At 38.7% G+C, this 24,393-nt stretch overlaps 1 protein-coding gene across 1 annotated transcript in view; it reads right to left on the reverse strand.

Moving 5' to 3' along the window:
• TMX3 (thioredoxin related transmembrane protein 3) overlaps nt 1-24,185 on the reverse strand; it is a 43,939-nt gene extending 19,754 nt beyond the window's left edge. Inside the window, exons 1-8 of the mRNA XM_008529380.2 lie at nt 23,931-24,185; nt 22,836-22,890; nt 16,793-16,832; nt 15,441-15,564; nt 7,799-7,844; nt 6,148-6,228; nt 3,911-4,010; nt 3,155-3,232 (exon numbers count right to left, since the gene is read on the reverse strand). Coding sequence (XP_008527602.2) covers nt 3,155-3,232; nt 3,911-4,010; nt 6,148-6,228; nt 7,799-7,844; nt 15,441-15,564; nt 16,793-16,832; nt 22,836-22,890; nt 23,931-23,976 — 570 coding nt within the window. The 5' untranslated portion in view covers nt 23,977-24,185. The remainder of the gene's footprint in view (nt 1-3,154; nt 3,233-3,910; nt 4,011-6,147; nt 6,229-7,798; nt 7,845-15,440; nt 15,565-16,792; nt 16,833-22,835; nt 22,891-23,930) is intronic.
• Nucleotides 24,186-24,393: the final 208 nt, after the last annotated feature.

Here is a 24,393-nt window from a genome sequence, read left to right on the forward strand (position 1 = left end):
AAGTGGGGGAGGCATATCTCAGGTAGCACAGAACGATCTGGTTACATTACTAGTAAAACTTGGTACAGCACCATGAAAACAACTATTTTCAGGGCAGTGGTAAAGCTCTCAGGTGAGGTTCTATCATCAAGTATGCCTAGATTCATCTGCTCTTGGCAACTCTTCCACAAAGGTGCTTCAGAAGGATTTTTTAACCTTCAGCATCTCTCTCTTTCAAGAATATCCCTGAGTGGACCACACTATAACCTTACTAAATAGCTGAAACCTGGCAGCCTCTATTTCTACAAATTCTGAATCTCTTCTCCCCTTTCCTGGGGTTCCTTTAAACTCACTATCTTATATTACAGTTATTTGTCTAAATGCCAATCTTCTCCATTCATCTTTAAGTATCCTGAAGTCAGAAATTGTCTTAATTTATCTTTACATCCCCTTGTTACACTTACTGCGTTTTTCATAAATACTACTTGTAAAGCTAAGGAAGTTTTTGCATGACCAAACATTAAAATTCAAAATATGAGAACACAAAATCATGGGCTTTGTCCTTATTTGAGAATTTTCTATGAGAGAAAAAAATCCCCATATTATTCTTAAATAACTATTATCCTCCCAGCAGACTTCTGCAACCACATACTCAGAACTAAGAAGGAGATGACAAATAATGATATTTGCCAAAATAATTAAAGAATGCTTAAAGAAATTAGTTGAGAAGGCTAATAATAAAAATAATACATAATAACTAGGAAGTAGGCCCATGTAGCAGATGCTGTTTGTGCCCGCCCAGATGTCCTGGGTTCTTGGATTTTGACCTAAGACATCCCATCCTTATATGAGGACTGAGATGGTGTCTGGGCCCAGAACGCAGCAAACCCTCTGGTGCACTCCAAATGAAACTGCTCGGAAAGTTTCGCCGATGAGAGTGCAGTATACATACCCACCTCTAATACGAAAACGTGGTCCACTGGACTTAGGAGACAAAAGTGGATTAAGAGTTCTAGTTCTACTCCATTATAGGCCTTTAAATCACATTAAGATAACATTCCAGAATAGTGGTTCATAACTTTTTGGGGCATCCGTTGAGAATCTGATGTCAAGTATGGCTCTTCTTCTATTCCCTCCCCATCAAAAGTAATGCACGTACACAGAATACTGCAAAATAACTTCCTACACAAACTAAGTAAACCTAAATGAGTTTAGGCTCACCAGAAATTATCTGCGATTCCCCAAGGAGCTGAAAATCATTTTAGAATAATTTTATATGATAAACATCCATGTACATTTGCAGGAGCATTAAACACATACTCTAGGCAACTGCGCAATCTTCTTCAAATATTTAACCATTAACAAACATTGAACAAAAAAGTAATCAAATGCGTAATATGACATACCTTTGTGAAAAACACTTGTTTCAATTTTTTATAACTTAGACTGATTAAAAAGAAAAACCTCCCTTGATTTATTTCATATTTCAAAGCCTTCAGCTACCACCAAATTTTTCAGGTCCCCTTCTCAGTAAAACTCTTCTGAAGAGAAGTCTATACTTGTGGGCTCCAATTTCCTACCTGCATTCTCAAATGACAACGAGGCACCTGTCCCCATTATGCTCAAACTGTTTCTCTTAAAATCACCAACAACCTCCATGTGGGCAAATAACATGGTTACTGTCCCCTTTTCATCTTGATCACTTCGCAAGCCTCTTACACAAACCGCCACTCCTTTTGTAAACACTTTTTTATCTTTCCACTCATCTTGTTTTCCTACTTCTCATTTTCCTTTGCTGCCTTTAGTCCTGGGCCTTCTTATTTCTTTATAAATTTGCATCCCATGTCTAAGAATTTTCTCTGTACAGCCTTAACTCTAGACCCCTATATCCAACTGCATATTTGATGCTTGGACTTGGATGTCTAATACAGTGAATCAAATTAAAATGAACAATTCAAAATTCTTGATCACTCCCCCACTCCCCAACTTGTTCCTTCCACAATATTCCCAAGCTCATGAATAACACCACCATCTATCCAGTTATTCAAATCAAAAACCCAGGTGTCATACTTGATTCATCCCTTTCCTCCATATCAGCAAGCTCAAATAATTCTATCTCCAAACGCAATAATTCTTTCACTTCTCCCCATTTCTCTTACTAACCTCCAAGCTCAAACTTCCTACATTACTTCAAAAGTTCAACTGTTCTCTCTGGATCCACTCTCATCTCTATCCAATTCATTCTGTGCTTAGCAGAGAGTAATGTCCTTAAAATGAACATGACACCAAGTCCAACCCACCATATGCATGGCCATGACCTGCAAGGCCTCCACTGGCCTCTGTCTACCTCCTACTTGCTTTCTCACTGCATTAGAGCCACACTGGCCTACTACACTGTTCCTCAAATATACCACGCATGTTCTCATCCTGGGCATTTGTAGCATCTGTTCCATTTCTGATTTACTCTGGCCACAGATCTTTCCGTGGCTCCTTCATATCACGTAATTCAAATATTTTCTTCTCAGACAGACATATCTTTATCAACCAAGCTAGAGCAGCCATTCCACCTCTAAATGTCCCTACTATCACATTACTCTTTTATTTTTTTTCATAGCAGTTATGATATCCTATTTATTGATATGTTTACTGAGGATCACTATCTCAGTCTGAGGACCCAACAGAAGACCTCCCCTGCAACACTAAAATTCAGTCTACTTCCTCCACCCACGAGAATGTAAGCACTATCCTATCAGGATTCTGATGACCTTGCTTGTCTTCAATTATCCAGGACTTAAAACAGTGCGCAGAACATGATTAGAGGATAAGAAGTAGTTGTTTAATTTTTATATATATATATTTTATTATTAATACATATTACACATATTATAATATATATTACTTAATCCACTATTTATAAACCAATTTAGGGTTTGAGGTATCACTTCTCACTACAGCTTTTAAAGAGAAAAAAACCACTAAGGTAATAATCATAATCCCTAAATGCTATGAATCTAGTGATATCTGCTTATTAACAATAGGCAAGCTGGTACCAGCAGCAAAGAGTTAATGTGTTTACTGTTTCCAGACATATCACAGTAAATAAATCTGACAGATAAAATCAGCAAATAATTTAAAAAATGAAATTAAGTCATTAAAATCCAATTTTAAATATTACCTCAGGAACCACTTCTTCTGAGGCAGAGAAGAAGTATGTATATACAATTAATTCTGAAGCAGCATCTATGTATTTCTCCTGTGAAGACACAAACAGAAAAAAAGTGACTTTCAAGTATCAAGTAAGATCAAGTCACTCCTCATTAAACACTCACAGCAAGTAGTATTATCACTAAGTAGCATCAGCACGATTTGCTGCCTTGAGTCCTTTTTTGTGAAAAGATGGAACATAAGCAAATGAAATAAATTGTGTCTATGGCAAAAGGCCATTGTAACTAAGTGTTTCTATACTCCTTTAAGTGAAGTTCATTAAGTTCAATATAAGCTCAATTCATATTTATTCATTTAATTTGATGATTATAGGAAGAGATATGTGATATGCACACACACCTACATAAACTAATCTTAAGACAATGATGTTTTGCCTTTAAAAAGTTTACACTCAAATTGCATTTTGCAGTCTCAAAAGCTCAAAACACTAAAAAGCAATACAACATTTAAATAACCAGATCAATAAGAGAAGAAATACTAAGGCAGGCAACATCTATCCACTTTTTACTCACTTCCGTTTCACGAAGGCAAACACCATAAAGACTATATAAGAAAGGATTTTTATTATAAAAATACTTAGATTGAACTAAAGTGTTTCCAATAAGAGTGAAGAAATTTTGAGTTTTTGGTGAAGTTTTGGCTATAGAGATTATTAAATTACGATACACCTGCATTTGCAGAGTAAAAAAATAAAATCATTTGATACCTTCAAAGGTGACTCTCCACCTATATAAACGAAAAATACACGATGTCTCTTCTGCACATGTTCAAACATTTGCTGACTTGGAAGTGGCCGAATCAGAGCCCTGTTTGAAAACAAAACAAACAAGCAAACTTGCAACTGAACTAAAGATAGTACACGATTTACTCCTATTTATATGATAGCCTACCATGTCTAAAGTTATAAAGTTTTAATGTTGCATTAACTGCATTTTAAGTGTATCACCCAATATATATAAATCTAATAAAACTATAGCCCCTGATCACTATTATATCCATATAATAAAAATATAGTACCCACAATTTAATTATTAGTTTAAAAAATAAGTTTCAAATACATCCCTTTAGAGAGTACCTTAGCCAATATTTTGACAGGCAAAAACAGAACTATAATCCATTTAGAATCCTCAAATCAAAACAAAACAATCCATATGAGAATTATTTTTTTCTTCCTTCCAAAAGATCATTCACATAAACACACTATGAAATACTATCCCAGGAGTTTATAACACTATGTTAAGAATATTTATGTATTACTCTGTCCATTTAAACGTGATAAAGTTTTAAAATACCCTATAGAGGTTAAAACCTAAAATGTTTCATAAGTATGTTGTTCTTTTCAGAAAAAATAAAATGGAAAACAGTAGTCGTAACAGTCCATAAGAACCTCACAAAGAGCAAACAAATCGCAACAAAGAGTTTTACTCCACAGGCATATTTTAAGCCAAACAGACTGAGAAACGAAGTACATCAAAGGCTACTATAAAACACACCACTTACACAATATTACCAAAAAACTAAAAGAACAGGTAGCCTTCTTTTAAATGTGGTCTATATTATCAGACGTTTACTCCATCAAATTTGCAAAAAGAACAAAACATACTTTGCAAAGGCAAAAATATTTTCAAAATGCACAATTCTTTAAACGCATTGCATCACTCTACTCTGGCCTCTATTCAATATTCCGTAATTAACTGGTAAGTGATGCAACTCCAGAACTGACTCTGCAACTTCACTTGCTACAGTCACCCCTAGTTACATCACGAGAGTTGTCTGAGACTTAAACTAAAACTCAATTAAAAATTGCCAAAACATAAAGACGAATCTAGGTCATGGGGAATAACGCACACCCCACTAGCAATCCCCTCATATAAAGTTATCTCAAAATTTATTTATTCACAAAGCAAATAAAGAAAATGAAATATGCAATGAGAAAATACAGTAAAAATTACATTAATAAGCTTTGTAAACTTTAATATATAAAGATTATTCCTATTCTGTGCCTGTTCTCAAATAATTTAAGCTGGATAGTAGCATGCCACCCAACAAATCCACCCCGATATTTCAATGTACCTTAAAGCTAGTTAAAGCTATCAATATACCCTGTAAAGCTCATAAGTGCCTGTACTTTCAAAGTCAACACAGGTTAAGCCACGTTGATAAATTTTCTCTTCAAGAAGTTCCACATAATCACACTAAATAAGCATCAACTTTCTTTAGTTCCCAGCAAGATGTACATTAAAAAACATCACCACATTCAAACTGACAGGAAATGCTTACGGAAGAATTTCTGTCTCCTTCTCAGTAAAACCTCAGAGATCCTTAAGGCAAACAATCTCTGGGTTCCACTTATGCCACAGTCTAAGCAAAATGTGCAATAATACCTCCCAGTCGGCATAAAGCAGCATGTGATAGATCAGGTAAAGCATTTATCTACAAAGCATTCTCCAGTATTGCAGGCGAGGGAGGAAAACCCAAGTCTATCCAGAACAACAGTATGAAGTGGTTTCCCTGAAAACTCTGAAATTAGGTAACATGAAAAATAAACTGACGTAAACTAGGCAGTAAAAAAGCAAAATTATAATAAAATAAAAATTAAGATCATAAAATTGTTAGAAGTAATATTTTGAAAACGTCTTAAAAATTCATTGGGGGAATTCTTCTATATACTAAATGAATTTACATGTGAGGTAAACACGTATATAACACAAATCACAGTCCCTTTTGTTTCTTTAAAGGATCTCTTTGCATATGCTATATAACCCTATCTTTTCTCATAAATAAGTAGACAAATTTTATTTAGGTTAGGTCCCTAAAAATATATGTTCGATATGTCTATTAAAATACATTTAATTTTCAAATATTAATATTATTACTGTAAGTATTAATATTAATATAAATCCTAATATTATACAGTAAAGCCCTTTCCTAGTAAGAACTTACCCAGATACTCTGTGAGCAAACTCAATAATATCATTTTTAGTTCGTGGTCCTCTATAATTATATGCCAAGTCCCCCTTTAATCTTAAAAAGAAAAAAAAGAAGGATAAAAGCTTGGATTATTTCAACTGTTTTAATATTTAATGCTAATCACTATTATTACATAAAGTTATAGTACACAGTTAATGCAGAGGAGTTTTACAAGCAGCATGACTACGTTAAACACAGTAGGCAACTGGCTTCAAGGGGGTAACAACTCAAAATATAAAGAAAAGGTTCTATTTTATTAAAATATTAATATTCAATACAAATATTTATTATTATATTTATTAATATATTAAAAATATACAGAGTAAACATGAAAATAGTTTACTCTCTACAGTCATGCACCGCCTAACGATGTTTCAGTCAACGACGGACCACATATACAATGGTGGTCCTATAAAATTAGTATTATATAGCCCAGATGTGTAGTATGCTATACTATCTAGGTTTGTGTAAGTACACCCTACAATATTCACACAATGACAAAATCGCCTAATGATGCAGTTCTCAGAAGACATCCCAGTGTTAGGTGATGCATGACTGCATTTGATAGTTCCATGTGTCTGTGCCTTCTGAAGATGGAATAATTTACACACTCATCGTCAAGAGCTAGCCAAAGCATTATAATTCTCACTATACTTTAAAAGGTAAGTTAAAGGGTAGGGAATTAAATGTATTTTGGTAGAGGTAAAACAAATTTTAAGCAATACAATATCACAGTAACTTGACAGATGCTGCAAGACTACACAGTAAAACAATGCATAAAAGCACTTCTGTTAGAAAATTAGATAATTTTCCAAAAGCCTGCCAATAAATTGTGTCCAAGTAACTGAGATTTTAAACAACAGAACATTTATAACTAAGCATAGGAAGAGAATGGATAATTTACTTAACACAAGAAAGTAAAAGAGACTTAGCACTTTCAAAAAGTGGGGGAAGGAGGGAGGCCAACAGCAAACCCAAGAAATAAAAAGTTAAACTTAGTCAAATTTTGAAATTTGATACTTTACCACTGAAATAAAAACTTATTTTACTATAAAAATAAGCTTCAAAGTAATTCCTCAACCCCATTACCAAAGTAAGGATGATACCGATGAGAAAATTCAATAAAATCATGATTCTAGGTCCTTTAGAACTATCACACCATTTCTCCCAACTTACACACTCTAGATCAGACTTGATCAGCAGGTACTGATTAGAATTAACATTCATCAGTTTGATTCTCTTCCTTTCAGCTCTAATGAAAGAAATCTATTTTAATTATAGGAAAATAAAATTTCTTAGGAGGCAAGATAAAGCAGAATACACTCGAACCCCTCAAGGGTAAAAGCCCTTTCATAATTTACAACTGTAACCCTTGTCCTGCACGGTGCCTGTCGCACAGTAAGCACGCAAAACATGTTTAGTGAATTAGCCATCAACAACACATTCACTTAAATACAAAGAAAAGCATAAAGATATGCCCTCTCCTTTGGCCACATACTGCACCTAGAAAGCATTGCTGAACCCAAATCTTCAATCCTCCAAAGTTACTAGAAATTAATGTAATAAAACGTAAGTAGAGTGAACTAATAAAAATACACACATAAACATACAACACTCAACTTACAGCTTAATTGTTGGATAACCTCGAACTCCAAACTCTGAAGCAATGCCTTGATAAGAAAAAGAATAAATAATTCTAAATTTTTTAAAAAAATGAGAAACTAGGTAATAAATGCGCCTTTTACTTTAAAAAATATATATTTATACAAACCCATTTAGATATGTTGTTTTTAAGTCTTAGAAAGAATATAAACTCACACACAAAAGAGAAAAAACATCATTATTTCCATACAAAACAACCACTTAATAATCCAACCTATGGCCTGCACAAAGCACTGACAAAATATGAAATGTAGAAAGAATAGTTAAAATGTTATCTCTAAAGTACTTATTTTAAAAGGTATTCTTGTTAAAATACATATATATATAAATAAACTCTCATTTCTCATTTGACTTCATTTTCCAGGACAAATATTTCATCTAGATCTCACTGACTTCTCTTAAAAACAAACAACCGGCAAAAGCCCATCTCTTCCTTTAGTGTTTTCTGAGGCTTAAAAGAACTGTAGTGTATTTTAATTTTAAAAACATAAATGGTATTTACAAAATTAATTTCTGCAGTCAATATATGATCTAAAAGCAACTTGACTTGTGTTAGAAGTTTCTGCTTTTGTAATAACCTAGAATAATTCCAATTGTCTCAAAGAGTATTCTGAAATTTTCACATTAATTAAAATAAGATATAGTTGCTACAATGGCATCTTTTTAAGGGAAAGAAGAAACGAAAATAGAAACAATCAAACAACAGAGAATTAAGACTTTAAGAGGACATAAATCATATAGCAAATTAATCCTATACTGCTTTCCAGATTCCAGGCAACTAGAACAGGAAATAATAAAATATTCTTAGTTTATAGACAATATACAAAATATCTACACAACTATACTACTACATGCAAAGTATACGGTATTTATTCATATGAGCACTCCCTTTGTCGATTTTCTTTATTTATAGGATATTTTCTTACCACAGTTGGGTATAAGAAAACTACTTCTATGTACATGGGTTCTGGTTTACCAATGACTTTAGTAATCATTAATCTTTGCTTTCTCATCACTCCCCACCAATACACAAGAATGATGACAAACTGAATTGTCGCCAAATAACATCCCAAATCTCTCCGCCTTGCTTTGTCGCTCTAGAGCTCCTCTCTTAAACGTATGGAGACAGGTGACCAAAAGGGTCTGGAGAGTGATCAACACTGGTTTTTATTAGAGGCAACACAAACAGCAGAGGTAACAAAAATAACTCAGGTTCTGAAGATACAGGTCCTATCTTTGAATATTTGTGCCCATCTCTAATTTAGGACTTAATTCTGTCTGCTACGTTCTAATTAAAGACTGCTATTATTGAGACTGCCTTCTTGTCAGTAAAAACATAGACATGAGGGGCTGGCCCAGTGGCATAGCGGTTAAGTTCACGTGTTTCACTTCAGCGGCCTGGAGTTCATGGGTTTGGATCCCGGCATGGACCTACACACTGCTCATCAAGCCATGCTATGGCAGCTTCCCATATATAAAATAGAGGAAGACTGGCATGGATGCTAGTTCAGGGCCAATCTTTTTCATCAAAACAAAAAAAATACAAACACAGAAATCATTTAGGGGAGACTATAAAGTATGTTCCTAATGCCCCTCTCCCCAAATTAAGGAGGCAGGTAAATACAAACCCTTATTACCTTCAACTAAAACTCATTAAAAACTGCTATAACATAAAGACTAATATAAATGACTAGAGAGGGCAGTATACTGCACTAGCAATTCTTTATACAGTTTACTGTAGAATTTCCTTACACAAATCAAATATAGAAAAGGTAACATGCACTCAATGAGAAATGCAGTAGTGGTATTTTAAAGCCTGATGGTGTAGTTCTCATGATAGGCTTCAGAGAGGGCAAAAACAGCTCCACACTTAACCCTAGCACTTAATTACTTGACCTCAGTTTTCATATCTATAAGACAGAGATGTAGCATACCACCCACTCTATGGTCCCTTGGCTCCTTGAGCATTAACCTTCATTTCTGAGATAATTTCAACTGACAACAACTTGTAAAACTTCAAACTTAGGTTTTCCTAGAGGAAAATGGTTGTATAATAATTTTTAAAAAAGCACAAAAGCAAAACATGGGTTACAGACAAATAATGACCCAGGTCAGGATTCCAACTTCTCCATTTATTACCCATGCAGCTCTGCATAAGTTTCTTCTTTTATTCTGCTTTCTCTTCTGAGGATACCACTCATCTTGAAGGGCTATGGGTGAGATTTTAAAATGAGAAGCATGTGGAAAAGAATCTAGCAGAGTCTGGCAAACAGAGATCCTCTAACACCGGGTCCCTTCCTTTCTCTTCTTGATCCTAATTTCATCTTTAGGTGAGTATCTGCTGACACATCAATGTCCAGATAATATTAACAAGAATTACCATGTTAGAATATCTTATAACTGGCTTTAACATCCCTTCAACTTCACCTCAAAACAATATTGTGAAGGGTGAAAAGGGTGCTAATGCTATTTTTCCGATAAAGAAACTAAAACTTAGGGGGATTCGGTAACTTGTTTGAGAGCAAGCATTGATTACGTAGCAGGACTGAGACAAATTCAAGTCTGAGTTGAAATGTTTTGTTTTTTTCACATATTAGAAAATAATATTAGAAAGAAAAGAAAGTGTTTAGAAACCTAAGATCAATTCCTTCATCAATTGAAGAATCCATTTGTAACAGGCAAATAACTTCCCCTGAAGTTTTGTAATTTTAAATGCTCATAAAATGAGGTCAAACATGAAGCCCTAGATTTCATTTCTCCTTGAAAATGTTAACAACTTGATGGTAGTGACAGACTTGGATGTGAATCTTGGTGATCCTGGATTCTGGGCCTAATTCTGCCTCTAACTTTGTCTGAAATTATTCAACGTCATTTCACCACTGATTACCTTTTGTGACTTCATCTACACAACGGGAGGTGGGAAGAAGTAAGGGGTTGGACTTTATCTGAAGTCCTTTTCAGCTCAAAATACTATTTTTCTTAGTATTTACTGAGTGTCACTAAGTATCTAACATCAAAAGGAAATAAAATATAGCAGTGGTTCTCAACTAGGGGCAATTTTGCCCTCCAGGAGACACGGGGCAATGTCTGGAGACATTTTTGCTTGCCACAACTTGAGGAGGAAGAGAAGGGTGCTACTGGTATCTAATGGGTAGAGGCTAAGGATGCTGCTAAATATCCTACAATGCACAGGAACCCCTTTGCCCCCAAAAAACAAAGACTTATCTGGCCCAAAATGTCAGGGATGAGCAACCCCGAAATATAGACACTGACCAAAAGGGCTTATAATCTAGAAAGGTAAAACTAATTTGCAAATATAATCTGTGAACAAGAAATCAGAATAAGAATGTTACTGGCCAAACATTGTTGCAAATTAATACATCAAAGAGAATGATTTATCATAAAATGATGTCATACTTAGGCGGAGGAATAAACAGAATTTCAGTGGTTTCATAACGGAAATCAGTACACCATTACAAGTAGCATCATAACATATTTTAATTTCCAAATGAGAAATCATTTTAGTACTCGTTTTTGAAGGGATATGTACAAAAGAGGCTAAAATATATGTCTGAATTTACATTGGACATTATACAACTTTTTATGTTGATAAATAGTATTATTAGTTAAAACCACACATCATGAAATTTTTGGTACAATTCCAAACATACAGGGTAGGATAAATCATGATAGCTCAAATTTCTCTAGTTGAGGAATTCTATACACAGAGATTCATTGGACTGAGTGTGATGGCATTTGGTCCCAATCACTGCAATTCCATGATTGAGAAATACACTACCCTCAAATACTCTAGATATTCTACATTTCATCACTGAATAATTCTATCCCACCCCAAAACCAAAATCCCATAAATAACTACCCATTAAAATAATACTTTACTTTGTGATTCTCCAACTTAAGTGTGCAGCAGAAACACCTGAAGTCCATGCTAAAAATACAGATTCTTATGACCCAACCTCAAAGACTTCATTTGGTAGGGCTGGTGTGGGTCTTCAGAATCTGAATCTATACTGGGCACCTCAAGTAGTCCTAATGCAACTAGTTTGTAGACTAAACACTGAGAAAGACTGATGCTGTGACTGCCTGAAAAGCGACTTAAGGGGATAAAAGAGATACCCATGCAACAGCTAATCTTTTCGTATTCTATAGTTAGGCCTAGAATAATGCTGAGAGCTAGCTTGAAAAAAAAATTCTATTTCTTAACTGTTTGATTCCAAGTTCTACTAAAACGCCTGTATTGGAGCTGTTTTGAAGTATTTAAGGAAACAAATCTATTTATAATCCCTAGACAGTAGTTTTTAAATACTTAAATTTTGTTTTAAATATTAGGAAGATAACATTCGTTTTCTCTGTAGTACATAAAACATCTCCTTGATTCTATAACAAAGTGGAAAATGCATCAATCACTGACATCAAACACTAAATAACACAAACTTACTTATGTTTATTGGTTATTGTTTCTCTCTGCCCACTAGAACATAAATTCCATGAGAGTAGAAATTTTTGTCTGTTTTGCTCATGGATGTGTCATCAATGCCTAGAACATGCCTGGTACATCCTGGCATATGGTAAGCACTTATTACATATCTGCTGAATGAATGTTGACTCTACAGCTCTTTGGCAAAAGAATAGTTTTCCAATAAACTATGCTTACATGATTCAAGTAGTCACAAGGATTTACAAGCAAGCATTGCCATGCAGGTTGGGCTATGGGTTGGGTAAGTAGGAGAGGAAGTTTATTCCATATGAAGCACCTAACACAATGCTTGGCAGAGGGCAGGCCTCAGTACATACCAGTTCCCTTTCCTCTTTTCCCAAAGCCAGATGCTTGAGATAATGTGCTATGCATCCTCTATAGGTGCGTTTTCCTCCTATTAATTTAACATAATGTATTACACAATGCTAAGAGAACACGATAATCATCTATCAGAGGCAAAAATTTAAACCTCTTAATGGTTTATGAAAAGTGAATTAGAAAAAAGTCCCACCATAAAGTACCTAAAAGACTACAAACTGTATATGAAGTCTTAAGTCCTGAAAGAATACTATTGCTTTTTAATCACAGTATTCAAAACACTATCTCCTCTAAGGTACTCAGGAAAAAAGTCTTGGCTATTTTTTCCCAAATCACAGTGCCACTTAATAAATTGTGGCACACAGGGGCACTTAAAACATACTGAATAATAAACTAATGAATTAGATATTATAAAAAAGAATGTGACTTGCTGTAAACTGTTATTATCACTGTAGCATCACATAAGTAATCCATTATTTTTACTGATTTATAGGTACTACTATTCTCATTGATTATGTTTCTTCATACTTTCACATTCCTTTATACATTATTTTACTTTATTATTCCATTGAATGATTCAAGTGGTCAAAAGAATTGCCATGTGTAAGACTCTACTGCACTTGTTGGTTCATTCCTCTTTCTCCCGCTATTAGACTGTAAGCATTTCCAAGACAAGAAGGATTGTTTTGGTTTTTCTTCAATCTCTAGAGACTAGCACAGCGTTTGACAAATAGTAGTTAGTAAATATATACTGATTGAGTGAATATGAATGGATGACTATATGAATAAATATAAATGTATGCGTATGCATGTCTACTGAACACACACGTCTAGACACAAGAAGTTACTTTCATGAACAACAGTTTAAAGGCGTAATTTCTTAAGCATTGTTAAAAGTTTATTTTAAGAAATGCCAACTCAAGCATATTATTCTCACCCTCTCTCTACAATAACTTCCTGCCACTGATCTTTTCTCCTCTCAAGGTTCTAACAATTCATTTGAGTGACAATAATTCCAGCTCTAACATCTCACCTGCATGCTATTTCCCTATTCCCAAACATGCATAAAGCAAAATACTATAAATTCAAAACAGCTGCTAACAAGAAAATGCACACAAAATTATTCTTTTCCATATGACCAATAGTAGTGTTGTTCAGTAACTACGCTAAGATTCTTACATGTGACATTATTTTCGATTATTCTTCTTTATACCAATTTATCACATGTGTGATTTCACCCTTGAAAATGCTTCCCCTTGACTCCACTGCCGCCACCCAAGTCTGGGCTCCTAGCATCCTACACCAAGATGCATACAAAGGTCAACTTAGATGATCTTCTTGTCTCTAACTGCTCTTCTTTTCTACCCTATATGTTGCTGCCAAAAATATTTTAATCAAGTCATTTGCCTTTCTCAAAAATGTGTACTACCTCTCAATTGAGAATTGATAAAATCCAAAACCCTCTGATCTGGGAGGCCCTTAAAATTTGGTCTTACCCTGTAGCATCTAATATGTGCTAGCTATGTGCCAAGGATTTTGAACACAAAATATTAATACAATCCTTACAACCTTGAAGATTATCACTGTTCTGTTTACAGACATGGAAACTAAAATTAAGAGAGGTTAAGCACTTCCCCAAAGCCACAAAAGTAGAACATGGTAGAGCTGGGATTAAAACCTAGGTGTGGCCTGGGCCAAAGTTGTATCATGAGTACAATACTGATTTCCTAAAAAGAAATACACATTACATACTTCCACTTTCTTCATTAATTAAAAGAAAAAGGAACTAACATTCACTGAATACTACAAGGGACTTCATATGTGCTACATCATTAAAACCTCAGAACAGTCAATAAAAGACACATTACAAATAAATATCTACCAATGTGGACACCAAAGCTTAGAGATGTTAAGAAATTTTCTCTGCGCTACACAGCGAAAGTAGCAGGCAGAGTCAGCAACTGAATCCAGGTCTCCTTTCCAAAGACATGCTCTTTCCACATTTCTAGGACACATCATACTTCTCTAAACTTAATTTCTTCTTTTCTCAAACCCTTTCAGATAGGCATTAGTCAATCTTCTCTGTAAAGGGTCAGATAATAAATATTTTAGGCTTTGTGGGGTATACAGTCTCTGTTACAACTAGTAAACTCTACCATTGGAACACAAAAGCATCCATAAACAACAGTGAACAAATGAGTGCGGCTGTGTTCCAATAACTATAATTACAAAAATGGGCAGTAGGCCAGATTTTGTCCATGGGCTGTAGTTTTTTTGCCAACCTCTGCTTTGAGACATTCTATTCTCTGGTACATACTTATTAAGCTCATTCTTAACTCTAAGATTTTGCTCTAATATTCTCTCTAATGTGAATATTTTTCTGATCTTCACTTGTATTTATTTCAACTCATCTTTCAAGTTCCCATTTACTCCTCTACTATGCCGTCACAGGCTACTCAGACAACAAACCCTCAATCTTAATCCACATAGCAACATCAAGAGTTTAACAGTCAAATTTCTGTATTTATGCCTCAGGGAAATTGATTATCTCAAGCGGGCTCAAAGTTGGAGGAATGGTTTATACTTCTTTGTTAGGCATACAATTAACATATACTGCATATTTAACATTCAACAACTAATTCTTTAACTGTAAAGTATACAGTCTTAAATTATTAAGAGAACTTTAATTTTACATAAGCAAAAAAAACCCTTCTTACCTTGAATACTGTTTCATGTAATTAAAACATGTTCATTATGAGAATGGTAAAATAAAGTGAATAACGCTTACTAGAATAGGAAGTAGCATCCATCTTTCCAACTTTAACCGGAGAGCCAATGCTTTTCATCTCAAGACCAACTTCATTCCAAATCGGTTCCAGTTTTTTACAGTGGCCACACCATGGTGCATAAAACTTGTTTAAAAAAAAAAAGATAACCACTAAAATGTTGTGTTACTATGGATATCAATCTTAATTTTTAAAGAATCTCTTTGACTAAATGATCTGACAATAATCTGTTTTAGATAAAAAGTCTAATTAAAGTGATTATATAATCAAAGATAAAACACACACACATAAACCTGGATAAGTTTACTCCTAACATATTCTCAACACTGATACTTCTCTAAGTTCATTTAAGATGACTGCTGATACCTACTTAAAATAGAGATATGGTTTACAATAAAAACATCTTTGCTTCCAAGTGAGTGTGTCTATGATATATATAAAATGAAACCACTAAATACACATACACACATCATATGTACACCCCTTAAGGGTTAATGAACAATATCAATCTACTTCTATTACAAAAATTCCAACACAGCAGGTACTTTTGCTACTTTAAGCATAACCACTGGTAAGACATAGGAGATCATTAGGATGACTGGCTTGGGATAGGGACAAGTCAGGCTGCTTAAATGAAAACCACAGCTTTTCCTCCTGAATCACCAGATGACTGGGGCGGTGCTTAGGTTTCTCTAGTGAAATGGTGTAACAAACTGCTTGTTGTAGGTTCATGAAATGAGATTTACCTATTTTTCAACATTATACTATGGAAATGTTGAAATATACACAAAAGGAGAAAGAAAGAATTAAACAATGGGCCCTCATGTCCATCGCCTGGTTTCAGTAATTGTCAACTCTGCCAGTCTCACTTCATCTCTTTTGCTGCCACTCCACTTCTTTTTCACTGAGGCACGTTAAAACGAATGCCAAACACTGTGAAGTTTAAATACATTCCAAACTTGAAAGTGAGGAAAGGAAGATGAAAATTTGATTTTGTTCACTCTTAAGATGAAAATATGATTTTGACTGCCAGGTGATATTAACATACTCAATCTCTAGGATAATATGAAAAAACAACATAGTGAATTCTGTTATAAAATCATAGCATAATCTCCCTCAGACATAAACCACAAGTTGACCTCATCAAAATTTCATCAAAAGCAGTTCCCTTGCCAGGAACCTTAAAGCTCTGAGGTTGATTTTAATGCAAAGACCCAAAGAGTACTACCTAAGAAAACACATTAAGTAATATACATAAGCACTGATTGTATATTACCATGTTTGGGCGGAAAATAGAAAATAACACTTACAATGGGAGGGGTGGTTAATGAGTACAAAAAATTTACATACTCACATCTACAAGCCAAATGTCATCTTTTCGACTGTCTTTAAACCTAAAAAACAAGAAAACAAATCTTTGACTGTATATTTCCACTTTGCAATTGAATAGTATAGGTGGGGATAATAAATTGATAAATATAGGAACATGGAACAAATTCTTTAAATAAATTTTTATGTAAAAGTTTTACTCAGTGACCTCTAAATCTTAGCAATTAAACATCTTAATAAAAGGAGAGTACTGATAAAGTAACCAGGAATAAAAGATCCAAAAAAATTAAAGTGGGACTTGGGAGAACCACAGCTATATAGCCAGCTCCTAGCCCTCTATTCCACTTACACCTGTACATTAAAGTTAAGAGCAGGCCTGAGGCTATCCTTAAAAAGGTCTACTGGCAAGACTGGCCCTGAGTTGGCATCTGGGAACCTGAATTTCAGGAGGGCTCCCACCATTGGTCCTACACTGTGTAAACAACAAGGTTTTGTGACAAACAGCTACGTTCCTTCTGGGAATCTGAATTTTGGTACAGGTTAGGCAGAAGGGTGCTTTCATGACCAGCTCTCAATAAAAAATCCTAGCGCTGAGTCTCTAAGGAGCATCCTTGGTAGATAACATTTCACACATGTAGTCACAACTCCTGATGGACGAATTAAGCACATCCTTTGTGACTCTACTGGGAGAGGACTCATGGAAACTTGTTCCTGGTTTCCCCTGGAACTTGCCCGTGCCTTTTCCTTTGCTGATTTTGCCTCATGTCCTCTCACTGTAATAGATCACGGCTGTGACTTCGACTACAGGCTGAGTCCTGTGAGTGCTCCTAGTCAATCACCAAACCTGGAGGAGCTTTTGGGGACACTGACACAATACAGTCAAAGAATTTTCAGAAAACAGTTCTGACCATGTGACTCTTGACATCTTTTGGCCCTCTCCCACCATCTACAAAAAAAGTACAAATTGCTGTTTTATCTGGTTCCAACATATCTTTCCACTCAAATATGAGCACCCTACGATTTCCAGACTATGATGTTTATCACAGCTAAATTCATGTTTATTTGACTTTCTACATTCTTTCAGGTTCAAATCCTACCCAGCTAAAAGCACTGCTTACTCTATAATACTGTTCTAAATTCTTCACAGCTGCAGTCAATCTTCCCATATCATCTTTATCCTCTTTATGATTCTTATCAATTCCCACATGTTGTAGTTATCCAACCATAAATATGCTAATTCAGGGAAGAAATATATTTGTTTCATCTGCTAGTGTTTTCCAGTGATCTATATTCAATCTATACTGGCTGGATGACAAAAGTTCTCTATGAGGAGGATATTTTAGTAACATTTGAAGACCTGTAGTTAAGACAAAGAGAGCATATCCCCCCTAAATCTGAGCTCTCAGGTCCAAAGGTGTCCACGTCTATCCAAATGTAACATTGTCCTATACCAGGGGCAAGGACAGCACCCTTAACCAATCCCCCATGTTGGTGAACCTACATCTTTTGGCTTTGTTCCCCTTTTTTAGTTAAAAGTTTTAGTCTATATACTGATAACCATCACATGGGCTGCCCATCAGCTGATTAAGCTTGTCCTTTAATTGTTCATTAAAATGCTCAACTACCTCTGTGGATTAGGGGTGATACAGAGCACGAACAGTCTACTGTATGCCCCATGACTAGGCCCATTGATGGGGAGCTTGGGCTGCAAATCCAGGCCCGTTATGAGATGCAGTGTTCTCCAGGAATCCGAACAGAAAACAAATATGGTCTTGCAGGGCCTGGATGATGGGGCCCGAGTCAGTGCAATGCATGGGGATGGCTAGGCCCAATCCAGAGACAGTGTCAACTGCAATTAGGATCCAGGGGAACACTATGGTTGGAATGAGGGGTCCAGTGTGTTCTGCCTCCTGAGAATGCCCTGGCTCACTGACTTGAAATAATCTGTTCTTGGACAGTATTTTTAGGCTTGAGCAGGGTCTGACAAATGGGACAGCTTTTTCATGCTGCTTTGGTATCTTCTCACAAGAGTGCAGTCCAAGCGTGCCAGCCTAATCTAGGATAGCATCTGAATTTTCAGGGGCCATCCTCTTGTGGATCCAGGAGGCAATTAGTTGCACATCTGACTGCTCTGGGGTGAAGAACAATTCAGTTTCCCCATTTAGCTGACAAGCATAGTATGCTCATTGGTTGTTTCCCTTTGTCAGCACAGGGGCCTTTCCAGCAAGCATCCACATATGCAACAAAATGCTTACTAGGAGCAGAACTGATCTTTATCCAAATGTCTCATCTTCACAGGGGCTCCTGTTTTATATGCCACACAATCAAAGAATGAAGCCATTGGCCACAGCCCATGAGTCAGCGAAAATATGGCAGGGCTCACTTGCTGGGGCTGGCTGGAGCAAGGAGTAGGAGACAGGGGAACAGAGAGGCAGATAATCTTACAGTCTTCCACACTGCATGAAACTGCCCACTGTGCAAAGGTCCTTTACCACATGTGGTGAAGGACAGGTCTCTTTCAGGCTGGATGGCAGCCACACCCAATTCCATCCCAGTATAAGCTAAGCAGGAGGAGCTATCAGTGAACCAGGCCCATGGGTGGTCCCCATTGGGCAAGAGGAAGCAGCGGTTCCTTGTCTGTTATTCCTGGGAGGTGGAGGGGCACCTGTGAGACCTTTGCAGGGAGCTGTGAGACTCCAGCAGGGCTGCTGTATGTGCCATCTCCACTTCACTAGAGATTCCAGAGCTGTCCCTATTCAGCAACATGCCTGGAATTTCTGCTCGTGAGCCTACCACTGCACTCATCCACCAAGGCCCAACAGGTCAACAACTGCATCTCAAGAGGTGTGTTATGTTTCAGCCAACCTGGGGAACTTACAGGTCCACATTAGCCTCTGGTGGTGTCCTTCTACAATGAGCTCCAGTGAACTGAGAGGGTGCTGAGATATGTAACTCGAATGGCAGATGTGGATCAGCGGGGTGCACAAGAAGGGAGGCCTGGTGGCCTGGTAGAGGGCCTCCAGGGTATTGCGCTGGTTAGGGCCCCAGTCAAAGGTGGTGGCCTTTCTGGTAACCCGGTAGATGGGTACCATCAAGATCCCTGCATGGGTTATATGACAGCATCAGCAGCCAAATAGGCCCATCAATCCCTGGGCCTCTTTTTTTGGGGGTCAGAAAGGCTCAAAGTTTGGAAATGATCTTCTCTGGAATGAGATGTACTGCTTCCCAGATCACACCCAGGAATTTCAGCTGGGTACAGGTCCGTGTCCCCTGTCTGTATTAACAGCCCAGCCATGTTGCCACTTGTGAGTCTTTATGGTGTCCAGTCCTTGTGGGCAGCGCCCTTGCCTAGGCCCTCTAGGTTATCAGCATAGTTTTTGTAGGTCATGGCCTACCCATTGACGGCAGATAGGTGGGGAATTTAGATAGCCTTGTAGAAGGACATTAAAGGTGTACTGGAATCCATTCCACAGAAAGGAAACTGATTCTGATTGGCCCAGTAGAGAGGGATGCCAGAAAAGGCACTTGCAATGTCAAATGCTACAGACCAAGCTCCGCCCAGTAGCATCTTCCTGATATCAGGTACCACTAGTGCCAAGCACAGCACTACGGTTCTGAGCTACCTATAATCAATGGTGAGTTTCCAGGTACCCAAGGCCTTGTGCACAGGCCAGACGGGACTACTGAATGGAGAAACAGTCTCACAGAGCACGATGGCTTCCTCCAGCTCAGCAATTACTGCAGTTATTTCTTTTACTCGCCAGGTAGCAAATATTGTTTTGGGGAGACAATGGCACCAGGAGCTGGTAGTCTGGTGGTCAGTCTCCCACATGCTTGACTAAGATAGCCCTCACTACAGCAATTCCCACTGGGGCTTGGGGACAAAGGTGAGCGAGAGTGCACAGAGCCAGGCCTGGGCAACAGTGCTGGTACTGGTTGTCACAAACTCAGAACCAGAGAGTATTATATAGATCCTCCTCACCCTGCTAACAGGGACTATAGGGATCACACGCACCTGTGCACTGATATCCAAAAGGCCCCAGAAGTGCAATTCTCCCCACCTCCCAATGAACTCTGACCCTTGGCATAGGATCTCCAGCCCTGCCTGCGGATAGAGGGGCCTCAACTGAACACATTATCAAGGTGTGGGTAAAGATGTCAAGGCTCTTCGACTCATCTCCAGACTCAGTGTACAGGATGGTGGGGACAGTACTTGTGATACTCACAGGGCTGCCATCATGCCGATCATAGTGGGGCCACCCGTCCGGTCCCTCATGGCTTGCTACCTGACCATGAGGTCCTTGGTGAAGAGCTTATTAATCTCCTCCTTTGAGACTCCATTACTGACTTACCACAGCTGGAGACCTTTTCAGAAAGTCTTTTGCACGGGTCACCCAGGAGAGAGAGCCCAGTTCTCACTCTTACTGACACTCTTTGTGCCGGTCAATGTTTGCTATCTTGGTGGTAGCTGCTTTTCCATGTCTGGAAACTTGTCAGTTAAGACTTGAACTGTGTCACAGACCGACCAATCTGGCTTCATGAGGAGGCTTAACTGGGTACAAAGCAGGATCAGCAAAGACAAACCTAGAAATCTGAGTCTGGTTAACAGTTTCATTATCCTCTGTTCCCAATCCCTCACTGTACACCCGAGGATCACCAGGATGGCTTGCAGGACCACTATAGCCTCTGTGAGGGTGGGCCAGACATGTTTTCCAGTGATAGGAAACCCATCATGGGTGGGCCAAACCTGTGAGAGTCCACACAGCACCCAACTGAGGAAGGTGAGGGTCCGGGGTGTCTGCACCTGCTCATCCTCCCCCTACCCCCGCCTCACACAAAGCCATGCCATCAGGGCATCCTAGAGGAGGAGGCCTGTAGCGACACACCCCTCTAGGTACCACTAAGTTTAACAAGGTTATCTCCCTGTGAACAACGGGTCTCTGCAGAATCAAAAAGTTTCTGCCAGGGATCCACTAGCACTCCCCAATACCCATCAGTACTTGGCTGGTGAAGTGCCCCAAAGGACTCTCAGGCTTTTTGCTTTTCCAGAACAGCATTGTGCTCAACTGACCACCTTGCTGCTACATCAATTTTGTTGTGTAGAGGTGGTTAATTAGGACAACAGCCAAACTAAAAGTAAGAATCAAGCCTTGAATCACTTACAGCAACAATGTAAGCCAAGAGGCCAAACAAAAGGCACCAGCTCCTTAGTGCTCCATTTTTCTGAGTGGAAGAGCCACAGGCGAGGGGCAGGTAACTGCAGGACAGACGGAGGACTTCATCTCACTGCTGAGGAGCACTGAACCAGAGGCTTCTGCCTCTTTATGGACCCGTGGGGAGAGGGAGGGAGAAGGATAAGGGACAGGAGCAGAAAGGTACAGACTCCAAGGGGAGAAAAGAACCTCGGCCAGCCCCTCGGTAAGGAGGTCTCAGCAGAGGTGCCCAGAAAATGCCTTAGGTGAGGCCAGCAGTCGGAGGTCTCCAAAAGAGCAACCAGGCTAGGAATGCAGACATCCACAGGAGCATGGCTGGCCCAGAGGGCCTGAGGCTATGACTACAACTCCCTCCAGACACTGCAGTGCACTGGCTGTACACCAAGTCTGGTGTGGGGAGGGCAGCTTCTCTCTTGAGGCCTGCCCGGCAAAACCTTGTAATTGCCTACAGTCAGGCCTGAAAGATCACCCATAGGATTCTGGTCCATAGGCAAGGCCTTGTGACTAGTGCTGGGCTACTATAAAGATAAATACACAGCGCCGTTACAGAATTTCAGTACCCACTCGGTAGTCTACAGCAGAAAAACATAACAAATACAAGGTAAAATGATAAAGTAGAATATAGAAAGTTTGCCAGTTTTCTGATCTCATAACTGTTAGCAACTCTTTGAACATAACCCCATTTTGTACATACACAGCACTTAGGGCAACTCTGAATGAAATGAATGAAAATGAGTGGTATACTAGCATTGGTCATTACTGTCTCTATTATTAAAAGATTATATTTATGCAAATATTCAAATAATATTAGAGTTGGAAGAAGTTAAGATACTATTTAAAAATAAATATACTCACGATTCATCTAAATCTTCTACAAACCCTTTACAGAAAGCCATATCAAGTAAAACAACTGAAAAAGAAAAGACAAATATACACAATACAGTAAGTGCTGATTTATCACTTGGCTTGTACCTTATGCTTAGTCACCTAAAAAATGTTTTTGATTTTTTACAACCTACCAAAATAACATCACTGATCCATCCCAGGGCAAAAACGATGCAAGCATAAGTAGTTCATCCATTTAATAAACATTTACTCCTCGTGCAACCATAATGTGACAGGTAAGTTCTATGTAGGCTGGTGTAAGTCTAAGGCACAGAAATTCCTTTTACATATACTTTTTCTCTAATCCTATTTTTTCCTTTTTTACCAGTCCATATTTTTGGAGTAGAGATAGAAATCGTTTTTCTGGTATTTCTCCTTTTTCTCTAGTAGTAATTATCTCCTAAGTATAAACTCCAAATGCCATCAAAATACTATTAGGTTTCTTTCCCCCAAACTGATTGATAGACAGAAACAAAATGAGCTACACATCTAAAACTTATTTCAGAAGAGTGCCTGGCACGTAGTGAGAGGTAAACGGTCGCTGAGTAAGTGAACACACCACAGTGAGGACCAGGGTTCCCGACTGGCACGAGGAGGCCGAGAAAGGCCAACACGTACTCAGATCACTTCTCATATAGCACAACCTCGGCGACCTGACCGTGATCCGTCCTTGGCCATGCCTCCTGGAGCCCGGTGGGTAAAAATTCTTCAGACGTGACAAGACTCGAAACCTAAAGCCAAAGCAAGGCTTGGCCACAAGCTGGGAAGGTGGCATCATCCTTCAAGCCGATCGATGGGAGTCGGCGCTCCTGAAACTTCCTGCCACACTCAGCAAAGGAGGAACGGAAGACAGCCGCATCTCTCGGGTGGCTGCCGCGGGTCCCCGCAGGGCCGGTTGGGGGAAGGACCTTAAAGGCGTCCGCTCAGTTAGGGGGCCCCGGGAGCGGAGGGACATCTCGGCGAACCCCGCAGCCTCTCCCCACCGGGGCTCGAGACCCCTGCCCAGGCCCGACCCCTTCAGGGAGGGTCCCGCGCCCGCCCCCCTCGCCCACGCACGGCCCTTACCTGTGGCGCAGAGCCGCAGGGCAACCCCGCGTCTCCAAGCTGCCATGCTCACGCCAGGAAAGGGGGGAGACCCTGCGGAGAGGACACAGAACCTGGCGGTCGCCGCCGGCGCTCTCAGAAAGGGAAGCCGAGCTGCCGAGCGCGGAAGGGAAGCGCGGCGTTGAGGGCGGGGGCGGGGCAGGCCTGCCTCGCACCCTCCCAGGACCCGGCAGGTCTCCGCCAATGAGCATGCGCGTAACTGCGGCGCATGCGCGCAAGTGCGGCGCACGCGCGGTCGCGTTTTTAAACTCGGCCCTCTCAGCTGCCGCGAGGAGCGTGGGAACCTAGCGAGGGGGTGTTTTCGTGTTGGAGTGGAGCAGGTTGCGTAGATTGGGGGGCGTTTCCCGCAAGTTAAATACCCACTGCCCTTGGAAGATGCATTAGACTCCACCGACGCATCTTGAGGTTGAATTCCGCCAGCTCT

Source organism: Equus przewalskii, chromosome 7, assembly GCF_037783145.1.
Source record: "Equus przewalskii isolate Varuska chromosome 7, EquPr2, whole genome shotgun sequence".
Lineage (NCBI taxonomy): Eukaryota > Metazoa > Chordata > Mammalia > Perissodactyla > Equidae > Equus > Equus przewalskii.